Here is a 20,545-nt window from a genome sequence, read left to right as displayed (position 1 = left end):
GACTTTTAAGATGTTTTCTGTGTAACACATACCCATACCAACACCCACACATGCCACTTTGGAAGTTTCATGAAGGACCAAGTAAAGTCTGGAAATGCTTTCAGATATATTTGTATTCCTCTCTTGGAATTCCTAGCAGAAACCGGGCAGTGGGGTGGGGTGGAGGTGGGGGGCTAAGAATATTCAGATTCCACTCCCAAAAGACAGAGATGCAAGAGAAAAATAGGAGCCCAGCAAGTTTTCCATTTCTCATGAGAATATGGGGGCATGTTCATTTGGGAAACCAGCGTATGCAGTTTTCACTATCTACGCCCACCTTACACCTCCCCAGTGCCGTACAAAACCAGGAGAATGTGCTTGCCTTTCTTAAAGCTCATTTTTAGTTGGTTTTTCAATATATGTACAAAATCAGGCAAAGTGATGGAAAGCTATTTTTCAGTATACGTATAGCTATATGCCATAAAAATACATATATGTGAAGGGGGAAAGTGCTAATAATCCTTATGATTTCATAATCACCATTAAAAAGCCCCTCAGCCAGGGATAACCTTGTCTGAGATAAAATATCCAACACTGCAGTATATATGTACTCGGTCTCATGGAGGAATTGCGTAAGATTCTGAATAATCTTAGGGCAATATGTAATTGCGTTGACTTCAACTGAGCTTCTCATGACATCATTATACCTGATCCAAATATGGCCACCATGTTTGCCCAGGCAAGTATGAGTTCCCAAAACACTGAGATGGCAGGGAAACGTTCCTTTGTATGGGCAAAATGGTACTTAGCGGAGTATCTACACCTGGCTTGGGCTTCTGAAAGCTGCCTAGGTGATCTGCTACCCAAAGTTTATCCTACCTCAGAAGAGAAACCTGGTTTTAGTCTTTATTACTCTGAGTTAATTAGCTTATTGGAGTGTTAGCGTGACTTGCTGGGCTCAGTAGAAAGGAGGGAAGCAAGCTGAGAAGAACAGGACACCAAGTTTAATTCACCAAAACCTAACCTTTGTGCAACTATTAGGTACCAAGAGATGCGGATACAAATCAAGAAGATGAATGCCTTACTTACAGGGCAGGAAAAGAAGAAGGGGAAAATGGGTTGGAGGAGAGAACGGAGATGGGATCAAGGAAGGGAAAGAGAAGGCGATACGATGGAGAGGAGGGTAAGGCAGAAGAAAGACTCAAGACAAGGACATGGAAAGAGGCCAGGAAGTTAAAGGCAGAGAAAAAGGATGACGGTGGGAAGAGAGACAAATAGAAGAGAGGGAATGGTCAGAAATGAGTCAAGAGAGGTCAAGACAAAGAGAATGTTCGGGTTTGGGGCCCCAGTTCTCCCTCTTCTCAAGAGGTTAAATGGCAAAATGTTGCCCCATTTTCCATGCTCTTATCCAATGCTCTTAATGTGTTAATTAAGAGTGGCAGAAGATGGTGCCTTTAGAGTTAGAAGGTGCCCAGCCAGATTTAGAAGGTTGACACATGGAGTCAGTAAGCCAACCGAAAAGATTATCACTGGTTTTGCTTTCAGAGAACTTTTCTGGTGGGCGGGTGGAGGGAGGGGGATGAAAACCCCCAAAACTATATTCGCAGCAAACTTGCAATAAAAGCGGCAATGGTTGTTTCCTTCCTTCTTCATGCAACGTATAAGTGCCTTTTCCTTCGGGAAAGAAGTGTTTCCAGAGTACAAGCTGAAGCAATTCATCATACTCTGTAAAGTCACAGTGGCTCCAAGTACGCATTAGGGTGTCTGCTTGAGGAAAGGAAGGGTGAACATGGTAGTTTAGAGTAGGTAAAACCGTCTGTTGTTTTTACTTGGTAGATTGTATTACTCAGTGAATCTTTTTGTTTTCATTTGGGAAAAAATATTTGGCATCCTTTCCATACGTGGTCAAGACTGGAGTGTATCCAGATGTGTGCTGAAATGGAGAACCGGCCGTGTCACATCTGTTTCCGAGAACTAGTTTCGGACCGCAGATCTCTTGGGCGGGTGTTACTTGAAGGTCAGTATCTCTACCGATAAAATACAGATAGCTTCTAGTGGGCCACTCCCTGAGACAGAGGGCACCGGGGCGCTGGGGAATGCCATCAATCATGCTTTTATAGGCCCTTAAGACTCTCTGGGGCGAGAGCAAATTGGTGGACCAAGCTCTGTTGTCCCATCTCTTTCCAGGGTGTTACCATATCTGGAGGCCAAGAGAATTGTGTCTTTTGCCTGGCTGTGCTCAACACTAAAGCCTTCAACAATAACAGTAATCATGCTGGTGGGATTTGTTGCTGGGGGAATTCTGTGTGCTGGGAGCTGGAGGGAGGCCACCAATTCATTTCACATATATTATTTCTCCAGGAAACACAGCATAATTGAGGACAATTTTCCACCATGAATTGCATCATTAGCTAACACAGGGAAAGTGAAATGCTGTTAACTTTTCTTTTCCTTCTGCAAAGCTGATGAGCTGAAGAAAACAGAAATAAAAAGTTTAATGTAATTTTTTTCTAAGGATATATGTTGAAAATCAGAATCAAAACACTTTTACACGGTAATAGAAATCCCACATTTTAATACATTGCCATGCACATAAGGAATCAAGTAATGCTGAATACAAAATAGTCCAATATACAAAATGATAAAGCAGATTTTCAAGCCCGATAGAGATCATGCTTACGGATAGAAGGGGGCAAAAATCTGTACAGTTTCATTTCTATCAATTTAAAAAGAAACATGCCCCCAACTCTTTTTGACGACAACCCAAAACAGAAAGAAACATTATAAGAAAATATAAAGGAGACCCAGAGGGAATTGGCAAGTTGATAGCTGCTTAAGATATGGAAATTGTTGGTTCAAGATTGTGGTGCACAATAATTCTTATGTTTAGAGAAAAAAGTTTCTAAACATTGTATGCCCTGGGAACCCAGGGAACCAAAGTGAACATCCAACAGAAAAGGCACTCTGATTTTACCATGTAACTTGCTTGAGTCCTCCTAAGCCTAGTCCTGGGAGTTTTTCTAGGGTGCATAGAGAAAAAAAACAACAACCCACAGATGTGGGCAACGGATAAGGAAAATGCTTATTTAATTAACCACTGTTTGGGGACTAAGAGAATTCAGACTGCTGGTTTAACTACTCACTTAAGGAAGCTATAAAAATTTCTGCCCTCTATATAGGCTTTTGTATTATGAAATGTGCTTTTATAGCCATGTTTGTTAGTGTTTGTAAAACTGTGAACCAGTTTTTTCATGAGATTTTGCCCCCCTCACACTTTACTGAGAGCACCGGTCTTCCATTCAGTTCACATCGTGTGATTTTTCTTCCTCTTTCTTGCCTAGGACAAATGCTAATACACAGCAGCTCATCAATGACGTTCGAGGAGGCTCTCTGTTTCCCGTGACCCTCAGCTTGTCACCTTCACACTTTCATTGGTCTTCCCCAACCTGGCGATTGGCCATTTTCCCCTGAACTAAGCCGAACCTGAGGCTCTCTCCCTTGGCTCCGTCAACGCTAAGCCTTTCGGAGGCAGAGAAGTGGAGATACATGGGCCCCTAGGCCACGGGCTCTGCAGACACGTTTCCCTGTATTAGAAAAAGCTTGTGTGTATATGCAAGAAGCTGATTGTTACTTTCTTATCCTTCTTTCTTTTCTAAACCCAGGATGGACTCTCAGGAATACCAGCTACCAGGAGAAAACATAAAGAGAAAGGGCTCACAATTAAAGTCCAGGTCACTGTGCTTTCTATTAAGGATCCGGGAAACCATCCCTTAGCTCATTCCAGCCTGGGAACCACCTTGTCTGCTGATGTGGGACAGATGAGCAGAAGCCCAGAGAGATGGCTAATTTCCACTGAATCCTAATATTCTTAAATTCAAAACCTCTTCTTCCCCTTTCTCAGAGCAGTGCCAGATCCACAAAGGTCTAAGAATAACTCAAGTATAAACCACAACAGGTCAATATTTTCTTTTCTCAGGTGCGTTTTACTGCTATTATGTGATTGTTACAATATTGATCTTTTCTAAAGTTTTGGGTACAGCTATTTAATTTAGTGGCTGATGATATTAAAGAGCTAGATTAATTGGAACTACAGTAGTATGGTTTAATGGCACAAGAGTTTTAGTGGAATTAGTTTCAAAACATGGGCACTGGCTTGGCTTTTCAGTGGACTGGTTGCTTCTGGGTCAGTCATGACTGGGACTTACAATGCCAAGTCCAGAGCCTAACGTTACTCAACTCAATGCACTGTGAACTTCACTAGCCAAGCCACGGTCTCGTCAAACATGGCCTTGTAGGGATAGCATTTTTCTATTGGCAGAGGAAAAGTAGTGGTGGACAAACCATTCCGAGCCCCAGAGAGCCTCAAATTGCCTACATGTGAGTTTAAGGGAGTGGAACCCCAATGACCCCCCCAGTGGGGGGGGGGGCACTCACTGAAGAGGCTAATGCGTCTCTTACTAAGACTGGAGATGAGAATTGCAGTACAAAGGAAAAGACCAAGATCCCTGTGTTCAAATACCACTCTGTGCCCCTCCAGCCCCTCCCCACCTCTCCACCCAATCCCATTCTCTTTTAAGTTTACCTCCTATAAACCGGGGCCTGTTGATGTGAAAAGAACTTGGTCACACACTTCCAAACTTCAGCAGCTGGTGTGTGGGGAAACGTTCTCAGTCCTCTCCTGTATGGGAAATAGGTATGGGAACTGTTCAAAGCTGCCACAGAGTCAGCAGGCAGCTCCCAGTGCAAACGCATTAAATGCAGTGCATGGTGGGCAATTAAAAAAAGAAAAAATATATATATTTATATTTGTGTAAGACGTCAAATTGATTTAGGGGGTCACATAATCAAAGACCATGGCCAGGCTCAGTCCATACTCTTAAAATTATGCATGCATAGGGAGACTACCCAGAGTTTCATGGTCGTTGTGCTATTTCTGGGGGAGACCAGGCCAACTTCCTCTGTGGGATGGGAGAAGGCCCCCATCAATCTGTGGAACAGGGCAACCACCAGACCCTCGCATTTAATTGCAGGCAAGTATTTCTTCAGAGTTATGTCACAAAACCAGTCCCCCCACTGCGGGAGAAATAATGCCCTAATAAGAATCTCTTGTTTTAGAATTATTTGTTTTGACAGAGTAAAAGCTCCTGAATACATTGCTGTAGAATTTGGGGAGAGTGGTGTCTAAATACAATCACACAAAACAGATCTGCAAGCTCTTGCCTATATACCCAGCTTCAAATTCCACACGTTCTCGCGGTGTGTGTGCTAATGGGGCAAAGCCACGTGGAGAACAGCCCATTTATTTCCTTTGATCCAAATAACAGAACTGTGAAACGTTCTAAGCAACACAGAAAGCAACCAGCGGGGTCTTCAGTGTCTTCCTGGTTCTGGGGTTAGCGTCCCCAGCTGGATTAATGTTGGAGTCTCCGTGGCATTCACGTCGGTAGGGCTGTTTTTGTCACTCTGCACTGGAGGCAAAAAGGCCTGGGTTTAAGAGCCTTCCCAAGGCTCCTGGAAATAAATGTTGGAGGTTTGGAACAACAACAGCAGCAACAAGACGAGCCATTAAAGAAATGAAATCCCAGAACCATTGGCTCCGAAATATGAAAAGAATATTGTAGAATCAAAGAATGTATCTACAACACTTAACATTATGTCAACCACAGTCAACTGCAATTTGGTGCAAGTCATAGGGTTACTTTGAAATTTTTTTAGGTGTATGTTGTTGGTGCCTTTTTGTGCTTGATGTAATTGGGGAAGAGAGGCTCTGAAGTAAGAATGCTTGGGGCTCTTTGAGATTGTAAAATCACCCTACATGGTGCTTGAAACTCCAATCTTACAAAGCCTTTTACACCCATTTCCTGCTGTTCTGAGGAAGTCATTTGTCAGTCTTTGCGCTGTTGGGCAGGAGGTCTAAAACTGGTCCCATACTCACTGGCACTTCCTCTTAACATTTATCCTATAGGGAACTTCCTCTTCTAATTTAGATCTTAGAAATGGTGCTCCATACCCTATCCCCACCCCCAGAACATTCCCCGCAGGGCCAAGGTGATGGCCAGAAGAAAACCAGCATGGATACCGTCCCTCTAAGCCACTTTCCCACACGAGAATCTCCAGGGAAGGATCTACTTTGTTTTTTCGTTAAGGTGTGGCAGAACCTTCACGTGTACGTGGCCAACTTTTCCCTCAAGCTTCCCACAGCTGATTTGCTGTCCCAAGAATGACCCTATCTCTCCACAAGAGTAAGTCATCAGAGCAAAATAATGGAAATGGGGCTCTATTTGACCCGAAGGTGTGCAGTGGTACCAGGAATCATGCACACTGATGAAGCAGAATTCCTAAGACAGTTCTCTGGCTCCGGGATGAGATGCAGAGCTAAAGAAACAGAGGAGCAGGACCTTGTTGTCTTTGAAATAGAGTCCCCAGCTGTGCCCTGAGCAGAAGCACCTCGTGGTGTGTCCTCCCTCATAATCTCATGGGCTCTGTTTCGATGAGCAGCTTTGACCGGTCATTCCCTAGAGACGGGAACACACATCCCACTGTTGTTTGGACAGCAAGCCCTCACCGAGATCAAGCAGAAGAAGGGATTATTAGTCAGTACTGGGGGAAAGGGGGAATGCTAAGTTCTTCTGTTTGAGTTCTTGAGAGAATACTCAAAATTAGCCCAAGCAATTTTTTTTAAAGGAAAGATTAAAAGGCAAAAAAGAAAAAAAAAGAAAAAAAAAGTAAAAGAGTGGAGTGGAGGGGGTTGTGGGAGAGGTGAATAAAAACAGCCTTTAAGGCGTAAAAGAATTTATGTCATTTTCAAACATTAGATTTTTAAAAAGAGTCTACGGCAATCTTAAGCTAGTTGTCAAGTAACAAAATTACTCTAAAGAATGTAGAGGAAAACATCACAAAGAATGAAGCTGCTAATGGCACAGAGAAGAGGAGGTTTGGGTAAAGCTAAAATGCTAAGGGGGTCTTGGAAACTTTTCTGAGAGACTTTTATTGTTCCTTTCCAAAATCAATCCTGTGACATTTGCAGACAAAGCAAGCCTTCTCAAGCAACACTGGGGTAAATCCATTAGACGAGTCTCTCCTCAGGTTATACTCTTCAGTAGAGCTGATATTCCTTTTCCCCTTGAGTGTTAAAAAACGGCAGGATTCCCTCAGAATAAGGACTGTTAACCTTGTCTGAACAACTGAGGAGTGACTTTGGAGAGAAGTTGGGGTTGCTTCCCCTGTTCTGGAGGTAGAAGTCAAATGTGCAGTTACACAGCTCATAGAGCCCGAGCAGGGGGTCTGAAGGGACACCACTACCCATAAGAAAGTTTATAGGATCCCTAGCCCCTAGGTATGTCTTAAACTACTGAAGTGATTTGCTTTTCGCCCTAGCAGAACCACCAATGCTCTGCATTTTAAATTCAGTTCTGAAGCTGGAACAAGCTAATCCCCTTGGCACCCCAGAGAGTCTGATAATTATTCATTTCTGTTCACTCCCAAGAGTGTCTTTCCTGCACAAGTATGGGTGTCAGCCTTTCAATAAAAGGTGTAGCAGAGGTTTAAGTAAAAGGAAAAGTTAAGCATCAACAGTTTATAGCCCTTAGATATCAAAATATTTATCCCTTACCTCCTGGTCTCCCGCTGCCTCCTTAAACAAAACTCCCCACAGCCATCCCTGAACTTCTGGGAGGTGAAATTTCCTCCACACATCTTGGGAATATGGTACAGCACGGCAGGAAGGAATGACGGGGAAATTGTGGATCAACACAGAACTAAGACTCTGAAGGCTGGGAAGGAAGTCATTTCTCCATTTTGCTGGTTTAACAAGTGACCGCTCAGATTCTTATGCCGCCGTGTTTCCAAAACTATCCCCCCCTCCGCCAGATGACTTCAAAATGAGGTTGACGGTTTGGAAAACATGTCGCGGCTCATACACAAATACCTGGTACGCCAGGAATTAAGGCAGTTATAGAGACATCATCTTCAACCGGGCTCTTTCATGGTCTTCAAGTTTGCCCTTCCCCATCTCCGCCCTTACCCATCACCCTTTAATAATCTGTCAGTACACTTTCGACTGAAAAAATAAAAAAAAAAAAGCTAGGAAACTCTCCTTATTTAATTGTTCAGAACATATTTTGCGAAAGCCAAAGGAAGGAAGGATGAACCACCATCATTTAATGACCATCTGTACCATTAAGGTGTGTTCAGTCTTTCAGGGTTGTTAGCCATAGTCTCGGAATGACCCTCAATTCGTAAACCAATGAATTCCCAGCTACAGGACCTCAGCACCTGACAGTTCTTTCAGACTCCGGAGGCCCTATTCTGGGTCTCCAGGACCTCAGCACCTGACAGTTCTTTCGGACTCCGGAGGCCCTATTCTGGGTCTCCAGGACTCCGCTGAGAACTGGAGCTTCAGAGAATCCAGCATCATGACCAGCAGGTTGTGCCTGTATAGAGGAGGGGAACACGGATGACCAGGGGGAACAGCCAGGAGCGCAACTGAAAGCTGATTTAGGAAGGCAAGGCTGGGCCCGGGAAGGCTTGGCTGTACACAAGGATGGTAACATGTGTCCTGAGGCTGTACGACCTCTTCCTCCATTGTCTCCTTCCTAGGCCAAGGGGGCTGCCTGCTGCCATGTGCATTTTGCGAGCTTCCTCTGGCGGGGGGTGAATGCTGTCTGAATTCTGTTTGCACTGTGGGAAAGCCAGGATGGGGGCACTGTCTAGGGAGAGCAGATACTGTTTCAGAAGGGCATGGAGAGTTGGCCTTGTATTCTACTGATATCCCAATGCAACGTTTGGCACCTAGTAGGTGCCCAACACTTTTATTTAGCTCCTTGCTAAATAAAAGAAAGGATGAAAGAAGAAGGAAGCCTTGCTGTTGGAATGGATGCTTAGGAGGTGGGCAGGAGAGAGTGGAATGTTCTCCCCGCCGGCTCTTGCAGTCACGGTTTGGCTGCCCGATTCTGGATTTGTAAAGAATTACGGTTTGTGAGAGCCTGACTGTCCTGGTGCTGACCCGTGAAAGGTCAGATCTTGGTGGTGACTGACACTCTTCCGAGTTCCCTCTCGGGAACCCCCTTCTTTGACAACACAGCCTGCATATTTGGGTCTCTTTCCCTTCTCCTGTCAACTTTCCAGACCTCAGGTGGGGGCATTTTCCAATGTCTCCAATGTGCATTTCCTGAGACCCTCGCCCCAAGGGGAGAGCAGACCACGAGTGCGTGTACGGCAACCCCCCCCAAATGCCAAACTTGCTTGTGCTAGCAGGGTCCCAGGGTGGGTATGCATACTTAAAGAAAAGCCTCCAACACCTGTCAGTCCCAGACTGGGATTGTGGGTACGCAGAACATATTTGCTGAATTTTCAATTCAGCCACGTTTCTATTTCCAGGGGAAAAAAAAAAAAAAGCTAAAGCATTAGGTAGGGTTGGCCAATATGGACGTCTCTCTAATGCCCAAAGACAAGTAATAACTGGGTTGACTGTGCTTTGTTGTAAGACATAGTAAAAAAAAAAATTAATTGCGGATATAATCCCAGAAAGGATTAAAGGGGACTAGTAGGTTCCCTACTGAGGCAGCAACCTGGTGTGGACTGGGCCCTTTTCCTTCTTCAGGCTCGCAGGGGGACACTTGCTATTCCTTCTCTTCCGAGAGCTGTGATTTAAACTTGACCTAAAAAGTTTTCTAAAGTTGTAAAGTCAGACCACACAGGAAAACTGCATTCTGCTGCCTTTTCCCTCCATCCCCCATGGTCTTTGATTAAAGAGCCACCCCCTTTTGTTCTTTGAAAGCACTCCGCTGTAGAAGGAGCGAATGTGTACCCTGGCTGCCTAGAAGCCTCCTGTGTTTGTCTGTGTTAGAAGTGCTGAGTTGGGCCCCGGTACCAGGAACCAAGACCTAAGATACTTCGACCACCAGACCGCTTCTCCTCCCCTTTGGCACAGCAAGAAACCCAACTGGCTGTGTAAAGTATCGACAGGTCAAGTCGAACGGTATCGTGGCCATGGTTACCCCAATGTACCACAGATGACTGCGGATACGCCGGGAGTGGAGCTTGTCTTGGACAGTCTGAGCCAGAAAGAAGACAAGATTTATAAAAGGAAAAAAAGAGAGAGAGAGAGAGAGATACTTGTTTTCCCACGTGTACTGGACGTGCTGATTGGTTCTGGTGTCGTGTTCTCATGTAAAGTGCTTAAGAGTTGGACAGAATACCTTTAGACATCGTAACTAACATCATCAAGACATGTTTACATTCCTACCAGGGCAGAGTATCGTGAACGCTTCCACTGAGATTGCAGAACTGCTGTGATTTTTTTTTTTTTTTTTGTCTAACACATCATGCCATCTGCACACATAATAAAATAATCCCGTAGTTGCCATGCTAAAATAGGACTTCTAGTGAAGGGCACAGACAGCTCCCCTAAGGGAGCTTGAGTTATGCACAGTGATGAAAACTGGAAGCAATTTTCCAGCTAATGGTCTGCCAATGACCACTTGGAGCAAGTTGGCACTGTGTATTATGCACCTCATTTTAAACTCCACAGCAAACTAAGATGTTCCAAAGCCCATGATCTTGACCGAATGGGAGTTTTTTCAGTTACTCTGGTGAATCTGTCGGTGCTCCATGGAGATCTTCTGGCGGTGCCATGAGTTAGTCTTTCTGTGAGGAACAGGCCACGTTCATATCAACTGGCAGGACAGCAGCTTGGAAGGCTAACCACGTTTATGGAGAACCCTCGATTGAGGCTGTAAGAGGAAAAGGGAGAAACGCAGTGAGTCATTTCTTTATGTTCCCAGTTACTGGTATGTAGCAATTATCCTGCTCAAACAAACTCTGACATCCTCAGGTCAAAGAGAGATCTCGAACAGAGATAATAGTTGCTCAACTCCAGGACAAATTTAGGGTGGTCTGTCTTCTTGGAATGTCCTTCCACCACTTGGCAGGACATGGAAGACATCTGTCTCAGGGACTGGCGAAGGTGCCTGGAAGGCAGGGCAACATCAGATCTCTGGAACTGGCCTTTGTCCCTCACTGGTCTGTGATTTGGGAAACATTTTGCACATTATGGAGTTTCATGTATTTACCTGATTGGGAACAGGATCAGATTGGGAGTGGAATGAAAACATTTGTGTGTGCGTGTGAGGCGGGGTGATAATAGTGGTTTTCTTTATCAGGCAGCTTTCCTGGGATAAAACTTAGAAGGAAACGTTGGAAGCAGGATGGCTGGAGCTCCTGAGTTTGCTGGTTGAAAAGTGAGACTGGTTGAGCAGCAGGTCAGGGACAGAGAAAGTCATCAAAGTCTGACCAGAGATTGAATGACCTGTATTGCAACCTTGCATTTGACTTTGGTGCAGATATATCTTCCTGGGTTTTGAAACTCTTTATTTTATAAATTTCCTATAATTTTATCGGAGTCCTCCACATAGTTCCTTATACACAGGTGCCTATTTATTAATATGGGAGTGCCATTGAATGTTTTGTTAGAAACATACCAACATCAGCTTTATTTAATACACAAAACTCTTGGGCAATGGGGGACAAAGAAAGCCAAGAGCTCTTGATGTTAAAAAAAGAAAAAAAAAACAAAACTACTGAGGCTTTTTGAGAGAACTACAATTTATAAGCAAATGTTTGATTAAAACTTGCTATTTTTGAGAAAATGCGAACACAAAAGTAAGGTACTATTTAAGCATACTAAATATAAAATAGTAATGCACTGATAAGGTTATAATGAAAGTAGAATACTAACATATTGCTGATAGCATTGTAAATTGGAAAAATAATGTCAATTTATTTAGAAACTATTAAAAATTCACATTCTTTGAGTCACTGTTCTCATTCAAGAAGTGTCTCCTAAGGAAATAATCTAAAAAAATGAAAGAAACTATATGCACAGATATATAACCTAAAGGTTATTTGTAATAGTGGAAAAATTGGAAAATGAGTCTCCCACTGTTGAAAATGTAGGTTAAGTAAATGACGGTGCATTAACAAGATGGATGCCTGTGTGACTACCAAAGTAATAATTATGATGATTATGTAGCTACGTGGTAAACAGTTATGATACACTACAGTGCAAAAGTTACACACATGCGTAGAAAAGAACTCTAAGTGAAATGATGAAGATGCTAGGATTTTTATTATTGTTGCCTTAAATATTTTGCAAAACCACAAAAATTAGGTTCACAAGAATGCAGATGTGACCAAGGAGCATTGATTAGCCTAAGCATCCATACTAATACTAATATGACCTCCAAAATAACTACTTTGCAGTTCTTTATTATTAAGATATAACACTCCGGTCATATTGAAGTGGGAACAGAACCCAAGATGAATATGAATCTTTTATCCAGGTCAGCCTGCAAGGGAACAGTGCAGCCTAGAAGATCCACACGGATTTCTCGGAACCAGACACAGTACAGCATCCTTTTGGGATTTTTGCTAAAATCAGCCCTAGAGTAGAAAACCCAGAAATGGACTCTCAACTCTATGGTCAACTAATCTTTGCCAAAGCAGGAAAAAATATCCAATGGAATAAAAGACAGTCTCTTCAACAAATAGTGGTGGGAAAATTGGGGAGTGACAGGCAGAAGAATGAAACTGGACCATTTTCTTATACCATACACAAAAATAAACTCAAAATGGTTGAAAGACCTAAATGTGAGACAAGAAACCATCAAGACCGAGGAGGAGAACATGGATAGCAACCTCTTTGACCTCGGCTGCAGCAACTTCTTGTTAGACAGGTCTTCAAAAGTAAGGGAAACAAAAGCAAAAATGAACTATTGGGATTTCATCAAGATAAAAAGCTTTTGCACAACAAAGGAAACAGTCAACAAAACTAAAAGACAACCTACTGAATGGGAGAAGGTATTTGCAAATGCCTTATCAGATAAAGGGCTGGTATCCAAAATCCATAAAGAATTTATCAAACTCAACACCCAAAGAACAAATAATCCAGTCAAGAAATGGGCAGAAGGCATGAACAGACATTTCTCCAAAGAAGACATAAAAATGGCCAACAGACACATGAAAAAATGTTCAACATCACTCAGCATGAGGGAAATATGAATCAAAACCACAATAAGATACCACCTTATACTGGCAGAATGGCTAAAATTAGTAACTCAGGAAACAACAGATGCTGGCGAGGATGTGGATAAAGGGGAACCCTCTTACACTGTTGGGGGAAATGAAAACTGGTACAGCTACTCTGGAAAACAGTGTGGAGGTTCCTAAAAAAAATAGAGCTACCCTTTGACCTAGCAATTGCCCTACTAGATATTCACCCAAAGGATACAAACATTATGATTCAAAGGGGCACCTGCACCCCAGTGTTTATAGCAGCAATGTCCACAATAGCCAAACTATGGAAAGAGCCCAAGATGTCTACCAACAGAAGATGTGGTATATAAATACACAATGGAATATTACTCAGCCATCAAAAAGAATGAAGTCTTGCCATTTGTAAAGATGTGGATGGAAAGAGAGGGTATTATGTTGAGTGAAATAAGTCAGAGAAAGACAAATATCATATGATTTCACTCATATGTGGAATTTAAAAACAAAACAGATGAACATGGGGGAAGGGATGGAAAAATAAAATAAGACAAAATCAAAGAGGAAGACAAACCATAGGAGACTCTTAACTCTAGGAAACACACTGAGGGTTGCTGGAGGGGAGGCAGGTGGGGGGATGGGGTAACTGGATGATGGGCATTAAGGAGGGTACGAAATGTAATGAGTACTGCGTATTATAGGCAACTGATGAATCATTAAACTCTACCTCTGAAACTAATTTAAAAAAATCAGCTCTGGTAAAATGTGTGACTTTAGAAAATTATTTTTAAGAGTAACCATAAAATAAAATTTAGAAGTGAATACTGATAATACGGAACCTAATTAATTATATTGGCTCTCTATATTGGATCCTGAATCAGGAGTTGATAACTAGGCTTATCATAGTTGTTGCTTTTCTAAATAACCACATTTTTCACTTGAACCTGTAATGGATGATAGAAAGTGGATGTGTTTTAGGCTCTAATAACCTTACATGAACATAAGATGAGCCCATTGTATTTCAAAGCTCTTTCAACTGTGGTTCCCCTGTGCCTTCTTAGGATAGGTAGGAATAGTCCCATTTTATGGATAAGGATATTAAGGCCCAGAGGTATTACTCATCATGGTCACATAGCTTGTGTACTGTACTCAGTACCCAAGTACTGTACTAAGTCTTAGGTATTTCCCATTCTAGTGACATGCAGGAATGACTGGGACACATATGTCAAGTATAAATATTGAGAGCCTTTCCCATTCTCCTCTCTCCTAAGTAGGTTTCTGTGTTTATCCATAACCATAAGCCCACTCAGCACAATAAAGGGCCTTGCTGGGCACAGAAGAAAATTGAAGACTTAATTTATATGACAAAGACAGAGATGACAGGAAGAACAGAGGGCTACTCCTCTAAGGCATGGACACACACAGCAGTAGAAGCCACTGAGAAACAAAGTGGGAGTTTTGGGAGTGACACAAGGGACTCAAAGTGAGGGTTTCCCTGTGAGTCAGGCCTTCGGAAAAGGGCTGGCCAAGGAGAAGAGCGCGCTGTGGCATCATGCCCTCTTGACCATCTTTCCATGGAATCAGTAAACAATTCAGTGCTCTTTGATGCTGTGTGGTTAGTGGTCTTTCATTTGAATGTGTCACCGCATTGAGTTGGGCTTTATGAGGCAGCAAGGGGCCTCTGTTGACTCAGGTTGTATGTGAAGGTGTTTGCCTAGGGTAAGGCTTGAGCCTTAGACAGTGGTCTTCCTATCACAGAGGTACAGTGAAGGGCTCTGCTGTCATTCGTTTGCTCAAGACTTCTGTGATCTGCACCTGGAATCATGTCTTCAGGTATAGGGAAGCAACCTGAGGTCAACATGCAAATTGGCAGGTTGCATTTGATGGCTCTGGCTCCTTCAAGGGAGAAAGGGGTGCACTTTTTGGGTTCCATCCCCTGGGCTTTGGCCATCCCAGATTCCTTCCAGCTCCTCATATACACTGACTCGTCCACAGCCTTTGCTCAGCCTTTCCTCTTGGATAGGGAGCCCTCTTCACACACCCTCTAACACTAGTGAACACAGCCCTCCATTTTCCGAGAGCACCTTACATGTCGCATTCTTTACGCAGCCATCTTTCCCCTAGATGTAGCTGACCGCAGCCCCCATCAGCCAGCACGGCATCTGAAACCAAACCCACCAGGAGCACTTTACCGTATCCAGCTCTCCTAAGTTTTTTGAGGTTGGTGCCATGTCTTTTGAGCGTGTGCCTTCCTAGGGCAAAGTGGCAGGTGTATAGAAAGTGCTAAATGAATCGTGAAATGAATGAAGAAAGGAATGATGTTGGAGAAGACAAGATTTTTTTTTTCTTTTCATTCTTTCTGACTTAAATCAATGCCTAATTTTATAGGAGATTTCATCCTAGCTCAGGTCTGCGTAATGGAGAGGGGGATCACTTCAGTTCCTTCCTGGCCACCTAAGGACTGAAGACACGTGCGGGCTCTGTATGGCTCTGCAGCTAACACTCGGTAAGGGGCTCTTTCTCAGATCTCTGCTTGGTGGGTCAGCATGACGATTCAGGCATTTTGGGAACTAATCACCTCCTAAGTCCAATGGCTTCAGAGTCTGGGATGAGCGAAGAAGCATTTAAGTCCAGTGATTAAGGGCACGGGCTCTGGAATCAGGCAGATCTGGGTTGACATCCCAGGCTCACCATTTACCAGCCACACTATGTTGAAAACATGAATTTGTCCAGCCCTCAGCTTCTTCACCTTTAAAATGGAGATTGGAATCCCCACCTTTCCAGGTTGCTGGAATGATAACGGGGGCTCACAGAAAAAACCCTTTGCATGGTGTTTGGCCAATAGCAAATATCTGCTGAGTGATGGCTACTATTTATTATTATTATCACCACACATTCCCCAAATTCCTTAGAGCAACAAGAAATACAAATAAGGCAATGTTCCAACGTCACAGCTGGGGGCTGGGAAAAAGAAACACCATGGAGAGTGGTGGGGGGAGTTGGGGGGAATGGGGGGGTAGTGTCAAGCCTTTGTACCCTTCAGGAGAAGGATAACACTCTCCTCGCCTGCCAAGACCACAGTCAACATTCCCTGGCTTCCACTCTCCCCTAAATAAGTGCAGACATTGACGGACAGTTCCATGATAAGGAGATTTCACATCAAAGGCAGGAAGGGGCCAGAGAGGCAACGGTCACCCTGGCGGAGGATTCAAGAACAGACATGGGACTGAGTGTATCCAGCCCCACATCTTCCTGACCCAGCCGCAAGAGGCTGGTGGGATTGGTTTCTTTAGGGAGGAAGAAAAGATGCTGTACACAGGCAGCCTTACCTCTCCCGGGCTGAAGGAAAGCATAAGACCACTTCTTAAAGGGGTTGTTTAGTGTCTTCCGTTCAAAAGGAGGAGCCATAAAATAGGCAAACAAACAAACAAATAAATAAAAGGGTCCTATCCTCTACCTGAAAGAGTCTTTTATGTGACTCAAGTTAGAGGACTTCGGGAGTGGACCTGAACTGCATTTTGATGTGTCCGGTGTGAGAGCCACAGCTGCATTAGCAGAACTAATTCAACATTTGTTGAGCCGCGACAGTGGGCCAAACGAAAGTTCTACAGGCAGTCACTCTTGGCTCTTCACTACCATCTTTGAGGCCTGAATTATAAGATCTTAATACACCCGGAAAAAATGAGGTCAGGTTCATTAACTCCTCACAGTCCTAACTCTAGAAGGCATAGGGCCAAGATTAGAACCTAGCTCTGTTCTTACCACAATGTTTTCCTGACTCAATAAGAAAGCAAATTCCTTAACTCCCAATAGGAATGAGGGAGAGAAAGCAAGTAGCTGGGTGTGTGTAAAGGAACGCTCATCAAATGGGAAGCCTATACATAAAATGCCATAAATCGGAGGTTTGAACCAGAGAAAGCTCATTCATTCTTTTTAACAGTCTGAAATCTTCCCCAGGTTTAGAGCAGTAATTCTCCACTGGGTGCCATCCCTCCTACACCCCAAAGGGATACCTGCACTGTCCAGAGACACTTTTGGTTGTTGCAACTAGGGGTTAACTACTGCGTCAGGTAGGGTAGAGGCCAGAGACCCTACTAGACCTCCTAGAATTGCATTAGGACAGACCTCCTCCCACTGGCTCACCCCCACCAAAGAATTATCCAGCCCAACCTGCCAATAGTGCTGTGGCTGGTTTAGAGGATAGAGGTCCTTGTTTATCTTCTCTTCCTGGTTGTGAGCCAAATATATCACTCCCAAAATAGGCCAAGATAAAACCAACGTAAGCGTGCCTGCTGTGTGCACAGGATGTAAGGCTGAGTTCAAACCTCACTCCTTCTACTCATCATTTGCTCACTTTGTTTAATTTTATATTCAGTGTAATCAAAACTTCTAATACTAAATCATTTCTAACTTTTAGAACCCTCGCAGGTATACCCTTATACACATCGAGACTGGATGATTTAAACAGGTATGCTCAATCAATTAGTAAGCAGGTAGGGGAGAAGTCAGGAGAGAAAAGGACAAAGGGGGATTTATGTGGCTATAAAGCTCAGCCCTGCTAAGGGCCCTTGTGCTTGTTTCATTGCTGCCACTGCCTGCCCCTGCCCCTGCCCCCCCTCAAGCCTCCCCCTCATAGTTTAGGGGGAGTGTTTGTCCCCTGAGAGTATGATTAAGAAATTAACTCTAACCCCCTGACTGCATGAAAATCGAGGTCCAAATCTTGGGCAAAATGAGTATCAGCCTGGCAGAGGACTCGGGTTACGGGTGAGCAAAGAGATGATGCATACAAACTAGCCTGTAACTTCTCGTAAACCCTAGTAACCTGGAAACTACAGCCACGCTGTCGGTGTCAACCCCATGGGGCCACAGGGTGCCCTGATATCTGGTTGAACATTATGCTGGGTGTGTTCTGCTGAGGGTGTTCCAGGATGAGAGATGAACCATGAGAGACTATGGACTCTGAAAAACAACCAGAGGGTTATGAAGGGGCGGCGGGGGGGTGGGGGGGGTGGGAGGTTGAGGAACCAGGTGGTGGGTAATAGGGAGGACACGTACTGCATGGAGCACTGGGTGTGATGCCAAAACAATGAACACTGTTATGCTGTAAATAAACAAATAAAAAAAAAACAAAACAAAAAACATATGAATTAGTAGACTGAGTACAGTAGGTGGGTGGTCCCCATCCAATCAGTGCAAGGCCTGAGGAGAACAAAGGCTAAGTAAGGATTCCCTAGGAAGAAGAATGAGATCCTGCCATGCGGGACAACACGGATGAATCTAGAGAGGATAATGCTGAGTGAATAAGTCAGAGGAAGACAAATACCATGTGATCTCATCATATGTAGAATTTAAGAAATGAAACAAATGCACAAAGAAAAAAGAGACAAACCAAAACACAGATGCTAAACTAGAGAGAACAGATGATTACGGGGGAGGATCGGTGAAATAGGTGAAGGGATTAAGAGTGCATTTAACCTGCTGAGCACTGAGTCACGAGTCACGGATAGAACTGCTGAATTACTGTACTGTACAACTAAAACTAATAGAACACTGTTAACTATACCGGAATTTAAAAAAAGAAGAAAAAGAAAAAGAAGAAGAAAAAAATTCTTAAAAAAAAAAAAAGCCAAGTAAGGAAGAATTCACTCTCTATGCTTGTCTTTCTGTCTTTGAGTTGGGACACTGGTCTTCTTACTTTGAACTCATAGAGTCAGACTTGGACCATACCTTATACCATCAGCTTTCTTGGGTGTCCAGCTGGCAGATCTTGGGCCTTCTCAGCCTCCATAATTGTGTGAGCCAGTTCCTTATAACAATTCCTTTATCTATCCATCCATCCATCCGTCCATCCATCTGACATCTCTCTCCCCATGTGCACTTTTGGGATAGACTTGTCTATCTCTCAATAACTAGAGACATAGGTAGATACAGATAGATTGCTATTATCTGCTGTTGAAGAACCAAGACCTCTCACGGGTTCTGCTTCTCTGGAGAACACTAACACAGAGTCTATAGACAACAATGCCCGTAATAGTAAGCACCAAGGTTAACCAACTACTGACCACAAGCTTAGCATCATGCTAAGGACCTGAGTCTACTGCGTCGCACCTCGAGCAGGTAGATGCCGTGACCTCACTCCACAGATGAAGGAAGTTGGCGAACACATGCTGTGCGTTAGGCCAGGCTATGACCCCTGATCTGGTTATGGCATGTCAGGGCCTGTTGATTCTGGAAGTGCTAAGCAGGAAATGTGCAGTTCCAAGGCCCCCGGGGGAACATTTTCAGGCAAGTGTTTATAGCTAGATGGGGTAGCAAGGCCTTGGCCTCCACCCCCCTCCCCCACCACTATTGGCTCTAAATACTGGGAAGAGGAGTTTTCCTGCAGCTGGCTTTGCAGTGCTCCTTGGCTTGGGCAGTCACCTCTCTCTGGGGTTTGAGAAGGCCTAGAGATGAAGCCACACACACACACACACACACACACACACACACACAGCTGAATGAAAGAATGCACTTGCCTACAAGCTGTCCCTCTCCTTTTCCTCAGCCAAGGAAAGAAAACAAATACACTATATTTGTTCCCTGACGAGCTCTGCAACAGGTAAAACTGCTCTGCTACCCTACGTGGCTCAAAACCTAACAGAAGTCAACTCTGGGTCCTGTGGGTGAGACTGAGTCTCTGGATTCCAGGGTTTAGCCACACTGGCATTTCGGCCACAGGTTCTCAAACCTGCCTGCATCAGATTCATGTGAAGGAGCTTCTTAAAATCGTAATTTTGCCCAGCCTCTCCCCATTTCCATGGATTCAGAATGTCCAGGGGGAGGTCTGCAGACCGCTGTGTGATTCTCGTGCGGCCCGCCGGGCACAATCCCACGGAAGCACGCTGTCCTTTCCCCAGTAGTTAAACAGCAGTTACTTGTCCTTCAGATAGAGAAAAGTGTGTAGACCGAGGGGAAATTTGGTTTACAGTCTTGTTTGGTTCATGTAATAAAATACCAACCATCATGGCTAGAATCCAGGGCAGCGATCCAAACATCAAATTTTAGAATGGGACAAGACAAGAGCCGTGAGGCCTGAGCAAGCCATCCAGCCCACTCAGAGTCCCAGAACCTAGGCATGTTCTTCTGTCCCAGTCTTCTTTCATCTCTACAGGTTGATTCATGCACCAAGCAAGCAAGCAAGCAAGCAACATTCATTTCATTGAGTATTTACTGAAATGCCCAGCATTGCCTGGGGGGCTTTGGGGCTCCTGGAGTTTCCTGTTTGTATCACTGTACGTATCATACTGTATTAGAATCACCTGATGATGTGTCTGTCTATAAACAAATGCTTGTCATACTTTCTTTTTTTTTTTTAAGATTTTATTTATTTATTTGACAGAGATCACAAGTAGGCAGAGAGGCAGGCAGAGAGAGAGGGAGAAGCAGGCTCCCTACCGAGCAGAGAGCCCGACGTGTGGCTCGATCCCAGGACCCTGGGACCATGACCTGAGCCGAAGGCAGAGTCCTTAACCCACTGAGC

At 44.0% G+C, this 20,545-nt stretch overlaps 1 protein-coding gene across 1 annotated transcript in view; it reads right to left on the bottom strand.

Moving 5' to 3' along the window:
- Positions 1-2,537: 2,537 nt before the first annotated feature.
- Positions 2,538-20,545, bottom strand: part of SAMD12 (sterile alpha motif domain containing 12) — a 389,138-nt gene continuing 371,130 nt past the window's right edge. The window contains exon 5 of the mRNA XM_046017062.1: positions 2,538-10,712. Coding sequence (XP_045873018.1) covers positions 10,690-10,712 — 23 coding nt within the window. The 3' untranslated portion in view covers positions 2,538-10,689. The remainder of the gene's footprint in view (positions 10,713-20,545) is intronic.

This window comes from Meles meles, chromosome 1 (genome assembly GCF_922984935.1).
Source record: "Meles meles chromosome 1, mMelMel3.1 paternal haplotype, whole genome shotgun sequence".
Classification (NCBI taxonomy): Eukaryota; Metazoa; Chordata; class Mammalia; order Carnivora; family Mustelidae; genus Meles; species Meles meles.
The sequence above is the reverse complement of the archived record's forward strand: the minus strand, read 5'-3'. Positions and strand labels throughout refer to the sequence as shown.